The sequence below is a fragment of the Mytilus californianus genome, unplaced genomic scaffold, assembly GCF_021869535.1.
Source record: "Mytilus californianus isolate M0D057914Y unplaced genomic scaffold, xbMytCali1.0.p SCAF_13, whole genome shotgun sequence".
Classification (NCBI taxonomy): Eukaryota; Metazoa; Mollusca; class Bivalvia; order Mytilida; family Mytilidae; genus Mytilus; species Mytilus californianus.
In genome coordinates this window covers 2,374,221-2,392,394 of record NW_026262615.1, presented here as the reverse complement: position 1 = coordinate 2,392,394, position 18,174 = coordinate 2,374,221, and the positions used below count along the sequence as shown (strand labels likewise).

Genomic DNA, 18,174 nt, shown 5'->3' with positions numbered 1-18,174 from the left:
GGTGAGACCTGAAACATATAACTAAAAGTGATGCATACAATGCAAAACATGTTTCAATTTTAGCAGTCGATTTCGTGGTACAAACAAAACTTTATATTTAGTGCGTAATGAAATATGTATTTTCAATCATGACCGATATACCTTAAACAATAAAACACTTAAGCACTGTAGACAAAAGTGTTTCTCATCTTCGACCTTTTGCTATGACAAGAATAACAAATATGCTTAAAAGCTAGCATCGGCAATTTGAAGAATTACACCCGTGTCCAGGCATGATGTTCTGTGGCGCTCCTGAGTTTAGAAGTTAGAGAATCATATTTTAAATAAAAAAAATGGCTGTAATTTTACCTATAAATTACTATTTTTCTAATTTTTTTTAATTTTTTTTAATGAGGCGGCTGCGTCCCCGTCTGAATTCAGGCCTGGTGTACCAGCTAGGGAATTAGAATGATAGCAATACAGGTATACAAATTGTTTATAAACAATGTCCACTGTGTTTATATGACTTTATCGAAATTGAAAACTGTAATGTAATACCCTTTCAGAAAGGACAATTTAGCTTATGTTTCCAGAGTGAGGACAATTATCCATGCATGGGTTGCACTAATTCATATATACACGAGTCTGGGACGAGATGCCGAATAAGATGAGAACAGAAATACCTTTCGGGCTATTTGAGAGTTTTGTTAGAAATTAGGAGAACAGTTCGTGTCAGTGTTCTTTTTGTAGATCTTACTGAGGTTTATATATTTCAATACTCTGACTTTAAATTTGTGCATGTATACCTTTTAAAATGGACACTGGGGCCCTTTATAGCTTGCTGTTCAAGTCGATGTGAGCCAAGGCTCCGTGTTGAAGGCCGTACTTTGACCTATAATATTGTTTACTTTTTACACATTGTGACTTGGATGTATAGTTGTCTTATTGGCACTCATGCCACATCTCCTTATTTATATTGACACTGCCGGACCCGTATTCTCGATTTTTTTGGGGCTAGTAAACTGATTCTTTGTCAATTTTAAATATTCAAACTTGGCATTAAAAGTCAAGTATATTTGCACACAATAATATGCAAGTTTCATCTCTCTTTATTTAATAAAGTAAGTTAGAGGAAAATGTAAAATCTCGGACAAGTATTCTTTATGAGTATAATAAAGATTAAACAACAAATGTTGATTTTCCTGAAATTTTGAATAACTGTTACATAATATATTTTATAGTTTAATAGTCCCAGGTAATACCAGTAACATAACACAATTGCATCATGATTAGTGTATAAACTAGATGATTATTCAGCTGAAACCAATCCATGCGGGAAAATTATCCTATCCAGATTTATATATTTAAATTCGATATTAACCTTCCAAGCGCAAGGGGAAATGATTTGAATATGAGTATTCGACCAAGCAAAACTCAAATTCAAATTCTTTAAGGTCCAGACCCCTTTACAGATTTTGAAAAAGTCCCCAATTCATTTCTGCCTTTGAGATGACACCGGAAGTGGATGTGAATCATGAAAATACCCGGATATTTAGAACATGGAAAATGGCGAAAGAAGTGAATGTTAAGTGGTTAGGAAGGAAATAATTACTTCTAAACATGTGTTTCATATCAACCACATCTTATTTAACGGGTTAATTATCAGATATATATAATTAAGTGTTGATCCGGATATAATGAGTACCGATAAAGTGCGTGTAGCGGTAAGAGTGCGACCCTTTAATCGCAGAGGTAGGTATTTGTAAACAAACTAGACACATGATGTGTATTCTATTTACAAAGTGGTAAATTCTTCTCGGTATGTGTTGTCAGTGCATATTTGTGGGTGCCTAATCTTCTACAACTGAAATTCTATAGAAAAATAAGCTTAAATGGCTTAAATACTTGTCTAGATACGAAATGTACCTGGGTGACCACGTTTTTCGGCAATACACATCACCACACTAGTTCCCAGACTTGATTGACATTTGACAACTAAGAATTCAAATAGACACTGGTCAATGTTACAAATTGTTATGTTTAATACCCTGTCTGACATGCAGATGAAATGTATGGGGAAAAATACATAGCTGCATATATATTTGAAATAACTTAAAAATAAATTGATATTTGAAATTAAACATTTTTGTGAAATTGATTCATATTCATGTCAGGGGTGTAAAATATTATTTCAATTTACTACTTTGTATTTGATAAGGTTTAAGAGAAAAATGTTTAAGCTAATCAACATATATATGTTTTAGTGTTCATTTTTGAATCGAAAACAAAAGTAATAATCCATTTTCATTTTCCAAAATCATTTAAATTTGACAATGAATTGATAATATTTGAGTAGATAAAAATAAAGTAAGACAGATGTCAGGTGTTACCTGCTTAAGAAAACTAGGTCAATATTAGTACAAAGTTTATCTTAACACCATTACATATTTATTAATCAAAAATAATTAAATAATATTTAAACTTACATTTATTACTGTTGCCACAAACTATTTTTACATTGTGAACAAAAAAAAATCTTTAAAAAATCTTTACGCATATAGAAACAGAAAATTGTATCTCTTTCTTGTGACCTGAATAAAAAAAATATATTTCAAATCTACATATATATGTATATGCACTTCTTTCTTAATTTCTGCTGAAAATTAAACTTAAACATGTTATTGTTAAACATCTATATGCTCCATCTAGAAATTGAAATGGCATGACACTTGTCTGTTTTTTAGTTTTGTTCATTTTTATTTGTTTACATTTTTTATGGGTTAATTGGTATTGCTATTACTTTTTTTTTGAATAATTGATTATTTTCCATAGTTTGAATTTTTTATTTCAAGTATATTTGTCATAAAGTCTGTTTTGACTGAACAAATTTTAATCCAATTATGATGCTTTATATGGGCAATAACTCTAGGTGCATATACATTTTGTTTTATCTTGTCCAGCATATAGATCTGCGAGAATAGAATTTTTACCTAATTTTTACTATTCGTGGCCAAATCAGTATGAATTAGATTATTTATAACTAGGTCATTGTAAATCTCTGACAGTAAAACTATGCAATTTTTTTAAGCCGCTTGGAAAATAAGATCACATATACATGTATTGTCATAATATTATTGTATACTTTATTACTATTGTTCTCTGCTGTCTTTGCCGTAGCATGTATATATGCTTCTTGCAAATAAAGTGTACACTCATTCATTCATTCATACATGTAGATTGTCAGGTATTTACCCAGTAATAAACACTTTGCATGTGACTTAATATATTGTGATTAATTCTAATGATATAATTAACTTAGGGACACACAACAAATGTCAAAACTGTGTAATTCATCTTACTCATAAAAAATGGTTTATTGCGAAGTATCATTGGAATTAACTTTTTAAGGAAAGAATGTCGCAACACCCTTCTAAATTTTCCTAACAAGACCCTGAACATGTAAAATACATAAAAAATACTTTACATGTACAAAATATGTATGTTGCATGGGTCATGAATGTCACACTGCATAAATGTAATTGAAAGAATGTTCTATTCAAAATAGTTTTTCTGACAATATAGTATGGTTTTATTCTAAAAAATCAAACAATTGCTGTGTTTCTTATCCTCCCCATTCAATTCTTTCTTGCTTGGAAACACAAGTTTTTGAGAATGACTATATTTCCTATTTGTATCTTATAAAATCATATATACTTAAATAAGGGATATACAGTCATTTACAAAGTAATCACCTCAAACAGTAAAGTATGCATCCATATATATTAAAGTTGCTATGTGATTTTTTTTTTGATTAACAAGCCTGGAAATCAGTTTTTCCAAAAATTTGTTTAAATTCATATGGCTTATGAGGCCTCTTGTTAGGAACATTTTACTGACCTGGGCTGTTGGGCTAGTGGTTAATCGCGAAGACTTCTTGTATTCAAGATGAACTGACAAAAAATAAACTTACAATTTGGGATTACCAATCTTATTTTCAAAATTAGATTTCTTAAGTGTAATAAAGTCATGGTATGATGAATAAAATGTACATCTATCAAATTTTTTACATATTATATTTCTTCGGGCATATGAAATTTTCACAAACTCTTAAAGGTTGTACATGTACATGTATGTGTATGAATTATTTTCCTCGCTAAAGAGGTTTTCAAGTTGAATGTATCTACATTGTATGAACATGTACAAAATGTAGGATTTACAGATCTGTTTTCTGATTTTGATGCTGTTTATAATCTTTATTCAATAAATTTGAAACATGAGGAACGTTTCACTCTTACAAAACAATTGGTTAACCTTTTTGCACTAAATACATGTACACTGTAAGCAATCAAATTATGTAACTGAATATTACTCAATATTAAAAGTCGAAATGAAAGACCTCATGTTAGGTTTGTTTAAAAAACAGATCTATGCATGTCAGGGGTCTCACTTACAGATAAGTTCATGAGGTCTCACAGATAAGTTCATGAGGTCTCACTTACAGATGAGTTCATGAGGTCTCACTTACAGATGAGTTCATGAAGTCTCACTTACAGATGAGTTCATGAGGTCTCACTTACAGATGAGTTCATGAGTCCTGAATGCATGAAAATTTGTCCCAACTCATCAACAACATCATGTTCAAAACTGGAGAGTTCAAAGATTGGGTCTATGTTGTATCAAGTGAGCCCAGACATTCTCATTTTACTGTTAAAGTCTAAAAACTAATCTAAACGATTTGATTTACTCGCTCTATTTTGTCATAGAGACTTACATGCAACTAATCAATTATATAGCAGGAATATTTTGCCAAAAAGTGACCTTTTATAAAGCACTGTTACAGCCCAGAATATTCCCTTATAAAGTCCATGTAAAATATTTAATAAAAATCGTTTTACCCACTGTACCTACCCACCCTATTTTTAATCTGCCAGGAAGCAAGAAATGTTTGTATTTAGTTGCCATACATTGTATACCAGTAGAGAAGGTTCACATTGTATTTAGTTGCCATACATTGTATACCAGTAGAGAAGGTTCACATTGTATTTAGTTGCCATACATTGTATACCAGTAGAGAAGGTTCACATTGTATTTAGTTGCCATACATTGTATACCAGTAGAGAAGGTTCACATTGTATTTAGTTGCCATACATTGTATACCAGTAGAGAAGGTTCACATTGTATTTAGTTGCCATACATTGTATACCAGTAGGGAAGGTTCACATTGTATTTAGTTGCCATACATTGTATACCAGTAGAGAAGGTTCACATTGTATTTAGTTGCCATACATTGTATACCAGTAGAGAAGGTTCACATTGTATTTAGTTGCCATACATTGTATACCAGTAGAGAAGGTTCACATTGTATTTAGTTGCCATACATTGTATACCAGTAGAGAAGGTTCACATTGTATTTAGTTGCCATACATTGTATACCAGTAGAGAAGGTTCACATTGTATTTAGTTGCCATACATTGTATACCAGTAGAGAAGGTTCACATTGTATTTAGTTGCCATACATTGTATACCAGTAGAGAAGGTTCACATTGTATTTAGTTGCCATACATTGTATACCAGTAGAGAAGGTTCACATTGTATTTAGTTGCCATACATGGTATACCAGTAGAGAAGGTTCACATTATATTGACTTCCTTGCTGCATAATATGATTGAGCCATGACACTTGATTGAGCTTATTCTGATCCTCATGCAGTATGACTATTTGACGTGTCCCTGGAGATTTTTGATTAATGATACATGTTGCAGTTGTAAGTTTGAAAGTGTTAAAGATGATAGAAATCAATAGTTACTGAGGCTATACAGTCTTTATGTAGTTTGACAGACACAAACATTTGCGCAGACTTAATTTTTCATATGAATTGTTTCTTGTTTATTTATACATGTAAATGTTTCGTAATGGAAAGCAAAATTACTAAATTTTTATAGATATTTTTCTAAATACAAATGCAGATAGACAAAAAAATAAACACACATCTATTTCATATTTTATTCATAACTAGTAATGAATAAATTTATTTAAAAAATCTCAGTACTGTTGTAAAAGTACATTTGTGTACTTATATACATGTATATAATTAAAAAGCTGATGTGGATTGACAAATTTCTTATGCAACTCTTAAATGTATATTATATGTCACCTTTTTCCAACAAGTACAAAATGAAGTACTCAATTTTAACACCTTACAAAAAAACAGATGATATATGAAATTCAGTTTTTCTCAAAAAGAAATGTTAAAAGTGATGAAAAATTAGAGATAATATGGTATATTTTCCTTTCATCGTCATATTTCTTATTTTGTGTATATAACTTAAGTATTAAAGATAAGTATACATGTTGTAAAGCTGGAAGTGTGTTGCTTAGAAATAGAAAATACATAATATTAATAAATACACTTTGCACATGTATGTAAGAAATAAATCTCATGTTTGAAAACATGTCTTATACAAAGATGTACATGCATGTAAATGTACCAATGGGTCAGACTTTAAAAAATCATTTATATCTGGATTAATTTTTGGTAATTAAGATTGGTTAAAGAAAAAAAAAGAATGACACTCTTGTGACTTGTGTCAGTGTGACGTCATGAACAAAATTGGACATTTTACACATACTGTTTTGGTAAAATTAAATATTTCACTAGACCTAGTCTTGCAGAGCAAAGAAATTATCACCTGTTCTTGAAACATTGGACTTGTAAGCTTTAGCGTTTTGCTCATTGCTTCAGGCCGTACGGTGACCTATAGTTGTTAATTTCTATGTCATTTGGTCTCTGGAAGAGAGTTGTCTTATTGGCAATCATACCACATCTTCTTGTGTTTTATATTTAATTTGTTCCAATCTTGCCAGACTTTTAATGGACTTGTGAGCTCAAGTTGTTCCAATCTTGCCTGACTGTAAGTTGTTCTTGTGAGATAAATTGTTCAAGTCTTGCCACTTGCATTCAAATACACAAACTATTGATATTGTACATGACCAGCATTCTTTCCACAAATATTCAAAAAGCGTCTTGGTAACCCAGGAATTTTGAAATGTCATCTTGTTTCCAGAAATAGAAGCATCACATTCATTACATACTATATTATAGGATCTTCATGTCAGATAGCATCACATTCAAGCAATGTATAGCATGTATAGAAAGCATGACCATCACATTACCATGGTACTAAATAGACCCTGGGGAGAACACTGCATGTATATATTATGAAAGATGTGTTAAACTTTCTGAATTCTCCTACTTTCTGAGGTCTACAAAACATAGTGTCAGATTTTACAAAATAATTTTTGCAAAGCAGTAACATATATAGATATTGATTAAGCAGTAATTGTTTTTGTTACAAGAGTTTAGAAAACATCCTAATTCATGGCCATCATAGTATTATCAGTATGTGTTCATTGATTAAATTAAGATAGGAAGGTTGTTTATCATATCCATATTGATTCAGGTCTTAAAAAAGTACAAGAAAACTTAAAATATTTTTTGGATAAAATTGAAATAAAAAAATTGTTGGTCATAGCCATTGGTCGGCTCGAAGTTGGAATAATGTGTCCTGGTAAGGTGACATGTCTTCCTGCAGACAGTGTTACCTTGTGAACTAGCATGTTAAAATTCGGCTCAGCGTGTCGGTCTAGTGCAAAGCAGGGTTGATACTCTCATTACATTAACATGTTCTCGTCCTGAATGAGCATATTAATTTGCCACTGGACGTAAAGCATCCATCATCATCATTACAAAAAATCTTTTTATTTAACTTACAAGTCCTAAAATCAGTCCATCAAGACATTTGATTGATAGGTTTGTGAGGTTACTTTTTATGGAAAAATTTACTGACCCAACCACATTTTTACTGACCTCGGCAAGATTTGAACAATTTATCTCAAAATAAAATCAGCCTTTTTGTCATAAGTGGATAACTCTTTGGTTGAAAGTAATTCCTTGGTTTACTACTATCTGTACTTAATGGAGTTAAACTAATAATTTTTATACGCCCGTTTACGGGACATATTATGGTATACTGTTGACCGTCTGTCCGTCCGTCTGTCGTCAACATGTCGGACATTAATTCAAAAACACTTTAACCAATATGCATGAAATTTTGGTGAATTGATTATATCTATTGACGTGAGCTCCCTTTCGTTTTTTATAAATTTCAGATTTACCATTTCTGAGTTTTGGGGTTTTATTCATTAAAAAAGGGGGGATTTTCCAGTTTTCAGACAATAACTCAAAAACAATTTCTCCAATTTGCAAGAAACTTTGGTGAGTTGTTTATTTCTATCGACATGAGCTCCCTTTGGATTTTTATAAATTTCAGACTATACGTTTCCGATTTATGGGGTTTTATTCATTACAAAAAGGGGGATTTTCCAGTTTTCGGACAATAACTCAAAAATGCTGAAAGCATTTTTTATGAAACTTTGGTAAATTGTTTATATCTATTTTTGTAAGCTCCCTTTTGATTTTTATACATTTTCGATTTTACATTTCCGAGTTATAAGATTTTATTTGTTTATAGTCTGACAACAGTCTTTACTAAGTATTGCGCAACAGCACAGTGTATTGCACAACAGCAAGAAATCTTTCATATAACCAATTTCAAGTTTCTTTGACTACATTTATTCAGAAACCAATCCAAATTCAGACCTGTATAAATCAAGCTTGAATATTGTGTCAATTTTTGCCCCAACTGTTCAGGGTTGGACCTCTGAAGGAGTATCCAGCTGTGCTCAGTGAAGCAGTTTATTACATCTACATGTACATGTATATATATAAAAAAATGAAATCAACACGTTGTAAATTTCATGCGTCCAAAGCGCTTTTACGTTCAAAGCCGAATATTTGAAAGCCAAGGATGTATAAGGACCGAAACGTCTGATTTTGGTTGTATCAATTTATTTCTTTACTTGATATATGATACTGTATCACATGTATTACATGTGTTATGTGAAGGAGTGTGAAATTGAGTATTGCGTAGGTTTATGTGTAATGTCATATCAGGTAAATGTCCTATGTTTATTATGGACAACTAAGTTCAGGTGTAGGAAATCTCATTAGTGACATGTCATATAAATTTACAATATTGCATAATACATGAACATTGGAAATTTTGTAATTTACAATTAATTGATAGGCAATGAATTAGAACAATAGTTTTGTTTAATAAAGCTTTTATGTTTTTGGAAACCATTCTTTCCCAAATCCCAAAAAGTTATTCATTATTTCCTGAGTCCCAACAAGTGTAAATCCGGAAGCAAGACAACTTGCCCCACTGCCAAATTAAATGATGGTTCACTTCTTAAAATAAAATTGTAGATTCATTATTTATTATTATGTAATGTTAGTATTTATTGGAGAATATTTTTATTATTATTATAAACACCCATGATTCTTGACTTATCTAGTAAAACAGTGATTACATTTTCTAGAAAACAAACGTCATAAACAGTTACAATAGTCAATAACATCGTACGTCACAGAAATGTACTTATTTCTTTCTGCTTTATTTAAACCAAAAGAAAAGAGTTAAAAAAACAAGATGAATTTCTAAGGTTTTCATCAGTATTCATTTAATTCATGAGTTGGGCGAGTTTGTAGGCCTTAATGCAGTACAGTTTAATTCTTTAATTCATTAGTGGGGTGAGTTGCCGGGCAGACTTTTATTCAGTGGGTTAAAACTCCTTTGCTTAAGTGGGGCGAGTTGGTAAACATTAATGCAGTAAGATGTTATTCTTTTTTTTTCATAAGTGGGGCAAGTTGGCAGGCCTATATTCAACGGGATTTTACCCTTTTTCATAAGTGGGGCCAGTTGGCAGGACTTAATTCATCGGGATTTTACTATTTTTCATAAGTGGGTCGAGTTGGCAGACCTTTAAGCTTTATTCAGTGGGATTTTAACCTTTTTCATAAGTGGGGCACGTTGGCAGACCTATATTCTACGGGATTTTACCTTTTTTCATAAGTGGGCCAAGTTGGTAAAAAAGTGGGGCGATTTGGCAGTTGGGCAAGTTGTCATGAATTCTGTAAATCCTGATTTTCCATAACAAATAGGCTCAATCCGGACGTCCCGAAAAAGGTCTTTCCGACCCTCCAATGTTTGATACAGCTGTAAACTATTTACATACATTTGTATAAGTCTTAATAAAATAATACCTGTGTTTTATGCTTACATGCTGAAAAAATTAAGTTGGTACAGTAGTGTAAGCAAATATTTTATTTTCTATGTTTTTAACTGGTGTAAATGGGGCCGGCCACTGGTAACAGTCTGACTTTTATAATGGTTGTTCAAAAATGACCCCAAAAAAAGTTAGACCTATGAAAGTTCTTTTTTGCTGTCATTTTTAATAAGATATGTACATTTAACAGAGGTTGGCGAATGTCATTTCTCTGGGGTTTACTAAATAATTTTATCATCTGAAATCAAAAGTCAGCAATTGATTTTATTCTTCTCCAATTTTCTAGTTTTTGCTCAAGATACTTTTTAAACTGCTCCCAATGTTTTTATACTAAACATATCATCTGCTTTTGCAGTTGCTGACTTTCATAAGTTGGTTTACTAAAAAAAGATATGCCGAAAACAAGAAGAAAAAGAAATAACGAGAATTTGCATGACGTCATAAACCTATGTCATTGACATTGCCTAGAAATATCAATATTTAGGTACATGTTAGCTGTTCCAAATCTTATATTAACCCCTACAGATTTTACCCCACAGTGAATATAATGTTTTATCAAAGAAGACTCCATCTGCCTTTAGCCAATAGGAAAAGAGAAATTTTTAGTCATATGTATACATGTGTAATAAAGTTTCATATTGCACATTTGATTTTGGTTAAGTTCTGTATCAACTATGTTGTTGCTTTACAATAAATGCCATTTCAATGGTAAATTGTGTACATGTATACAATATATATCAGTAACATGAATAAGAATATGATACAAGTAATTTCAATGCTGAAAGCAATATATTGTATCAGCAACATAATTAAGAATATGATCTATTAATGCAGTCTTACATCCTATCAATAAAACTCATTTACACAAAAATTTTAATCTACTTGTTATATGGTTTTGAGATGCGAAATATGGATTTATTGTCAAGTGTTTTTACATTAAGATAATTTGGTTGAATGGTCAGATGGCGCATGCATTTGAGTTTTTATGGAGAATATAATTTGTCAGTCCTCTCAGTGGAATATTTATTCCATATTCGGTATTGAAATGTTCGTCAGATTGTTTTGATACAATCACGCATACTAAACATGTGATAGATTGGGTTCTCTGACACAGACCAATTTCTTTGTCAGTCGTCAGTGTATATCTTGATGGACATAATGTCTTTGTATAAGCATGAGCCTTCTGATAGTTTTGTATAACCGTTGGTCATTGATTGTATAGCCATCATGTCTTTGTATCAGCATGTCAGCCTTCTGAGGGTTTTGTATGACCATTGGTCATTGATTGTGTGTATATTATATGGAATCATATCTTTGTATCAATTGGTTGCAACTATTTATAAATTGAATTTGAGCCTTTCGATAGTTTTGTATGACCATCGATTGCATGGACATTATTAACAATTGGCATCCGGCTTTTAAAAGGGAATATAAAGTGTTATGGTATTGCATTATGATTGCCTTTGGTCTTTGGTTTTAAGTTTGTGAATGAATGCTTCTTGAGTGAATGAATCAATAATGGTTATATATATAGTGTATCAGTGTTAGAATTCAGAAGTAGCAATCATTCAATAAGTACAGTCATGACAGTGTTCTTTCCAATATTTTCAAATAGCACCATGGGATTTGAAATGGAATTGTTTTCTCAAAATGAAGCACTAAATTTATAATAAATTATATTATGAAACCTTTTCAGTCGGGTTTCATTGGGTGGGTCTGATCCTGGATCCCGCATATTGTTTGTCAGATTCTTGTATCCCTCTAATCATTGTAATAATAACGCTTGTACTGTCATGTGTACAACTTTGTTTCCCATTTTCATGCACAAAAAATTGATTTCTCGAGTCACACTTAAGATCGCCCAAACTCTTGTCATGCTTAGACCCCAATGAGACCCACTATAGCACCTTGGTAAAAAAAGCACTTTGGTACATAAGACCTTGGTGATGACACTGAATTACACATAATATTGTAAATATACATGCACTTGCATTGTGTCTACCTTAGTTATTGTTTGGTAAGAAAATGGGTGGCCTTCTAAATATAGTTTTATCTCTATCTTCAAGGTCATATGTACAACTTTATTTACAATGTACATGTATGTAACCTTGAACCTGGGGAGGGTAAAGTATGTAAAGTGGTTATCCATATCTCATTTACTTATGTCATACATTTGTCACTGGGCCATTCTTATATAACTGACTATATATACAGCCATGACAGTATGTGTTTTGCTCATTTTTGAAGGCTGTAGGATGACCAAAAGTCATTTTGATACCGATGAGTAGTTGTCTCATTGGTAATCATCTCCTTACATTGTATGTTATGTTATAATTAATTTGTTTTTTTGCCTTTTACCTGTTATATGTAAGAATCAGAACATAGGTATATTAATGTTTATAATAATTGACAATTTGGACTAGGCATAGAGGTTTCTGAGGCTCTCCATAAGATTACAGGTCTAATTTTTGTAGACAATGATATTTAAGCTTAAATTTTAAATGAGGCAATATGTACCTGTATATTATATGTACCCTAAAGTCTTGATTCATTTCTTTAACATAATGTTAAATAGAAGAACTTACCAGTAGAGCAAAATAACTTTGTATATATTTTGTAAATTTTCTATTTCATACATATACTAACAATATTTCAGGATTTTTTCTGTTGATTATATAATTAGTTGGAAAACCAGAAAAGAAAATACTTCAAAATTAATTCAGTCAACCAAAAACTGGTTAAAAAATCTTCATAATTTTAGGTAATAAAAAGAAAACTTCACTCTAAATGACCTAAAAATTGTTGCTATCATAATCACTGTATTGTAGCAATCTTAAATAAACTTCATTGACATCTTTTATCTATTTTAAGGAAGTAAATGATCATATAACTGTTGACCTTAACTTAACTTTTAAAGTCCATTCACCTGTCTATGTAAATTAAGGTACTGTTAAAGTGTACTTTGAAATAAAGAAAACAAAAGTTACAAGTTGTAACTAATTTGTCCTAAAGTTTTTTTGAGTTCATTCATTGTTCTATAAAATTAAAAAAAAATAATATTAAAATGGTATTTCATATGTGAAATGTGATTTCTATAAAAAAAAAATGATGTCCAGCCTATAATAGGGGACTTTATGATTTCTGGTTTGTGGGTCAGTCTGTCCATAACTCTGTCTGGAATCAGGTTAAAGGTTTTGTTCAAAATAGTTTTAGCATTAAAATTAAGTGTGGTACAAAACATGTAAACTGGAACTTTGTTCACATGGTCATTTTGATGTGTCAAACCCTCATATAGGATGGAATAATAAAAGGAGAGAAGGGGAGAAAGGTAAGCCGAAATAAGATAGCAACCTACATCGTAACAGGACATCTTAAGGTGAACATATATATAGTCTTCAATAGTAAACAGTTGTCTATTTAATGTTCAAGCTAAGTTAATGTCCTTGACTTTAAGAAATATATAATAATATCATGAGAGATTATCAAAGATCTGGTGTCAGCATGTCCATTTTAAGTTTTTTGTTTATTGAGCAGAAATTGAGAAAAATGAAGAAATACATTATAACTGACATAAATTATATTTTGGGATGTAAAAATCAATGCCTTAAAATAAAACTTTAACAAAAATAGGTCTATTTTACTTTGTCGCATGTCGCATGTCTTTTCATCGCATGTCTTTTCATCGACTTAAAACATCATTTACCTTGAAACATTGAACTTAATAATGACCCTTACCAAACTTTTTTTTTTATCAACAATAATATATTCTTTATTCTTTAACAATTATACTTACCAAACTTAATCCTTTTTAAAATCTTATTTTTATTTATTTTTAAATTTTCAAAGAACTCAGATGAACTATATTTTTACCAGATTACAATTTACTGATGAAAATCAGCATTTTAATACAAAATCAGATAAAGATATATTAGTTTCATGTCAGTTTAACAGTGGACCAGTTTATAGCTTTGTTAATTAAAGTAACAATCTACAGGGAAAAGGTAATATTTTTTCCACGAATCCTAAATTTTCTGAATTTGCTGCTCTTTATTATAATAACAAGAAGAGGTTATGTGTAATATAAGGCCTAAAAAAAAAAATCTGTGTTTCCGGTAACATCATTTTGATAAATAGGGTCGGTAGATCAGTTTTTTTTTTTTTTTTTTTACATTGTAAACGAAATCCGGAAAATTATCATGGTTTTTCCAAGTCCGTGTCCGTAATTAGTTTCAAATACCGTAAGTGCGGCCATTTGCAATGTTTTTGAAGCGTCCTGCTGTGCAAATTTCTTGGATTTTAACCTATTTGGAATACCTTTTGACATAAATAAAATGTTTTACTGGCTTTCTGTGCAGTTAGATAAATAATTATGTCGATTAACAGAAGCCTGTGTCAAAAACAGGGTCGGTTGATACCAATTTTTTTTTTTTTTTTGAAGATCCAATAAAAAAATTAGGGTCGGGGCTAAAAAAACAGGGTCGGTCGGGTTACCGGAAACACAGATTTTTTTTTTCTCAGCCTAAGTAATTATTACCTCAGCTGGTATCCTGTTTTAGAACATGCTAATGTTAATTTAAAAATACATGAATAAGGTCCTTGATAATTCATGAAAAAAACCTGGAATTTTGTTGTTGTAAAAAATAGTTTGGGAATTTGCTGTCCACATTGGGCATTTTAGGACTCCCATTTTGAATTCCTTCACACATTTCCTTATGCAATATTAATTTATCTTCACAGACCAACAATAGCATTAATAAATACACACAATAGTTTACTGAATATACGGTAATCAAATCAAATTTTATTAATTGTGAAATTTAACCATTGCATGTGAAAGCGTGATGATTACGTATGAGGTACAATTCACTTCTTCATTACTTTAAACACATTATGATTATCAGTACAAGAACAAATGCAAAACATATGTATAACATTAAATGGCATAATACGTCAGAGAAGCATATTAACATCAATTATTGTTCGCTAACAGTTCTATGATTAAGTGCATTAAATAAGAATTTACACAATTAAATTATGCAAATCTTTGACATTTTCAGTGCTGAGAAGTTGAACTAATTTGAACAACAATGTATGCCTATAATAATAAGGTTTATTAAACTGCCTCCTTGAATCTCTGTAGCATTCACATTGTAATATAAAATGGAATTCATCTTCAATTGTATTCAAAGTACAAATGAAGTACAAAGAACACATTTTCTATCTAATCTTTGTACAAATGTATGATATTCATATTAAACTGAATAATTGTAAGGTATTTCCAGTAATTCTGCCAAGAATATTGTATTAAGAAAAATAATTACGATCTTAAATTCCTATAAACATACGTTACAGATAGAGTAATCATTTCAAATTCCTATAAACACGCATAAAAGAAATGAAAAATTATGTAGAATTCCTATACATATAATATTGATATAGAAGTACTGATTTGAAAAGAACAAGATGAAAGAAATTTTTATCATTGAGTCTATATAAATCAGGAAACTGGGAAATAAGATTTTGATATCCACTGAAATATTTCCGTACTTCAAAGAAAGTCTAATTTCAAAGGATTCTTGCTAATTGTATTAAAATTGTACTACAATGAGATCTGGTTCTTGTTTTAAAGTGAATTATGTTTACTGCTGCCGAGATCAAAGATTGAAATTGTTTGCTGCAGGCTCTAGAATCTTGAGGACTTGCAGCCCAGTACACAAACAAAGATTTTTGTATAAACTTTCTTTTTTTAAAGTTTTGAGGCGAATAGAGCCATTGATGATTTTTGTTTTGTATGTTTCTAAATATGAAGATTGCAGCAATATTTGCAGATCAAATATCAGGAAAAATTTTATTAAGAGATTATAAAAATTTTAGCCACATCTGTTTTATCAATTTTTTTATTAGAATTTATTTCTTGTACATGCAAATAACAAATGTATTAGTAAAGTGAAATCTGTCTTATATCCAGACAGTTTCTTGATAGAGAGTTTGTTCGGTTATACATGTATTTGGTTTACAAAGATTCAAATTATATTGATGATGGTATAAAGTGACTTGGGAGAAAGTAGATAATATAGTGATAACTTTTCGTATAAAGATTCATATTTCAGAGAATAGAAGAGCTTAAACAGTCTCTATGTAAATCAGGTTTAAAAATGCCTTATCCTCAGAGGTTTCCGCCTGGCATATGTCCAGTGTCCTCATTTTCACAGTTCAATGACCTTTTGCAAGGGGAAAGATGAACATTATGAAAATAAGGAGATGTGGTATGAATGCCAATATATGAGACAACTATCCAACAGAGTTTAAATGAAGTGGATGTAAGCAATTAAAGGCAACTGATCACCTTCAACAATGAGAAAAACCCATACAGTATAGTTGGCTAAAAAAGGCCCCGACAAAAAAATGTAAAACAATTCAAACAAGAAAACTAACAGCCTAAACTATAACATAATTTATAACAAAACAATTTACAAAAAACAAATATGACAGACAACTACAACCTCTAAACTACAGGCACATAAACAATGTAGAGAGGTTAAACATGTTTGTTAGCACTCAATCCTCCCCTTACCAGGGAAAGTGATGTAACAGCACAACATAAGAACAAACTGTAAAAATCAGTAGCAAATAGCTTAACTCAAAAGATCTGTAACAAGGCTTAAAAAAAATAATATAAAAACAATAGATACAAAGCACAGAAATGAGAAGTCACAGTTACTCAAAGCTAGATCAAAGCCAGTTACAACCAATTATTATAAATAAATCATATTCTCCAAGACTAAAATATCAATTGGTACACATCCAACAGGTTTAGTGTACAGACGTCATAAACAGTCTGAGAAACACATGACCTTGTCTGTTTTACAGGTTTCATCTGACCTTGACCTCATTCTCATTGTTCATTGGTCAACCTTAAGTTTTTGTGATTAGGTCTGTATCTTACACACTATAAGTAATAGATCAACTTTGTCCATGCTATTTGATGTAAAGAATGACAGGGTTAATCTGACCCAGGGCTCACGCTACCAGGCGACTAGGGCGAAGAAGTCGCTTTCCCGTCCTTCACTTCGCTTTGCCAGACCCTCAAAAGAGAAAACAAGTCACCCTGTGGTTTACGATACTCGCTTTCAGTCGCGTTTGTCATCGGCAATATTCAATTTTTACCAAGACGATGAAACAGCAATTTTTCATTTAGAAGTAAAGAAATTCAAGGCATAAACGATTTATTTTCTTCAGAAAAGAGGTTAAAGCATTGATTTCAAAGTTGGTGGCATGTTATTTCATAAAAACAATTTTTTATCACTTCCAGTACTTGTTACTCGGAGAGCGTACATCAAATCATTCTAACTTTCGACAAAATAAGTTGTTACTTCATTAGAACTTGATGAAATTTGTCTGAAAAAAATTTGTTATCCTTGTATTGCATTAAAAACATCATATTCCTTTCCAAATAGCGTGTCAAACATCGTTTATTTTTTGTAAATTTTTCTTCGTCCGCCATTTGAATTATTGGGCATATTATTGTACAACTACGGATCGGAGTTGGGATTTCATCGGAAACGGACCTGCTGTGACCGAAATCCGGATTTTTACGATAATGACTATGGACGCATGAATGGCACTGCTGACAGACAAAAATTGATCCCAAAAGGAAAAATTACGCATTCCACACAAAATCTTTTTTATTAGTGCCAGATATTTAATTGTTTTTCTGAAAAGAGGACTCATATGATTGTGCAACTAGATATGATAAAATTAAACAACTTTAAATTTGAACAGTTACTTTAATTGTATACCCAGGTACAAATTGAACAATATAAAAAAAATAAGATACATATGGCCCTTAATGTATTATAGTAAAAACCAAACATTGTAGCGCCGCGAGCGAACAAGCACTTCTCTTTCAAATCTCACCACTTCTCCCTCTCAATTTCAAAAAGAGAAGTCACTTCTCCCTATGATTCTGAAGTAGTGTGAGCCCTGTTGACCTTGCCCTTATTTTAA

The 18,174-nt window shown here is 31.2% G+C and overlaps 1 protein-coding gene across 4 annotated transcripts in view; it reads left to right on the top strand.

Annotated features, from left to right (window-relative positions):
* The first annotated feature begins 1,530 nt into the window (after positions 1–1,530).
* Positions 1,531–18,174, top strand: part of LOC127722989 (kinesin-like protein KIF13B) — a 190,781-nt gene continuing 174,137 nt past the window's right edge. For all 4 annotated transcript variants that reach the window (XM_052229394.1, XM_052229396.1, XM_052229395.1 and 1 more), the window contains exon 1: positions 1,531–1,731. In XM_052229394.1, coding sequence (XP_052085354.1) covers positions 1,677–1,731 — 55 coding nt within the window. In that variant the 5' untranslated portion in view covers positions 1,531–1,676. The remainder of the gene's footprint in view (positions 1,732–18,174) is intronic.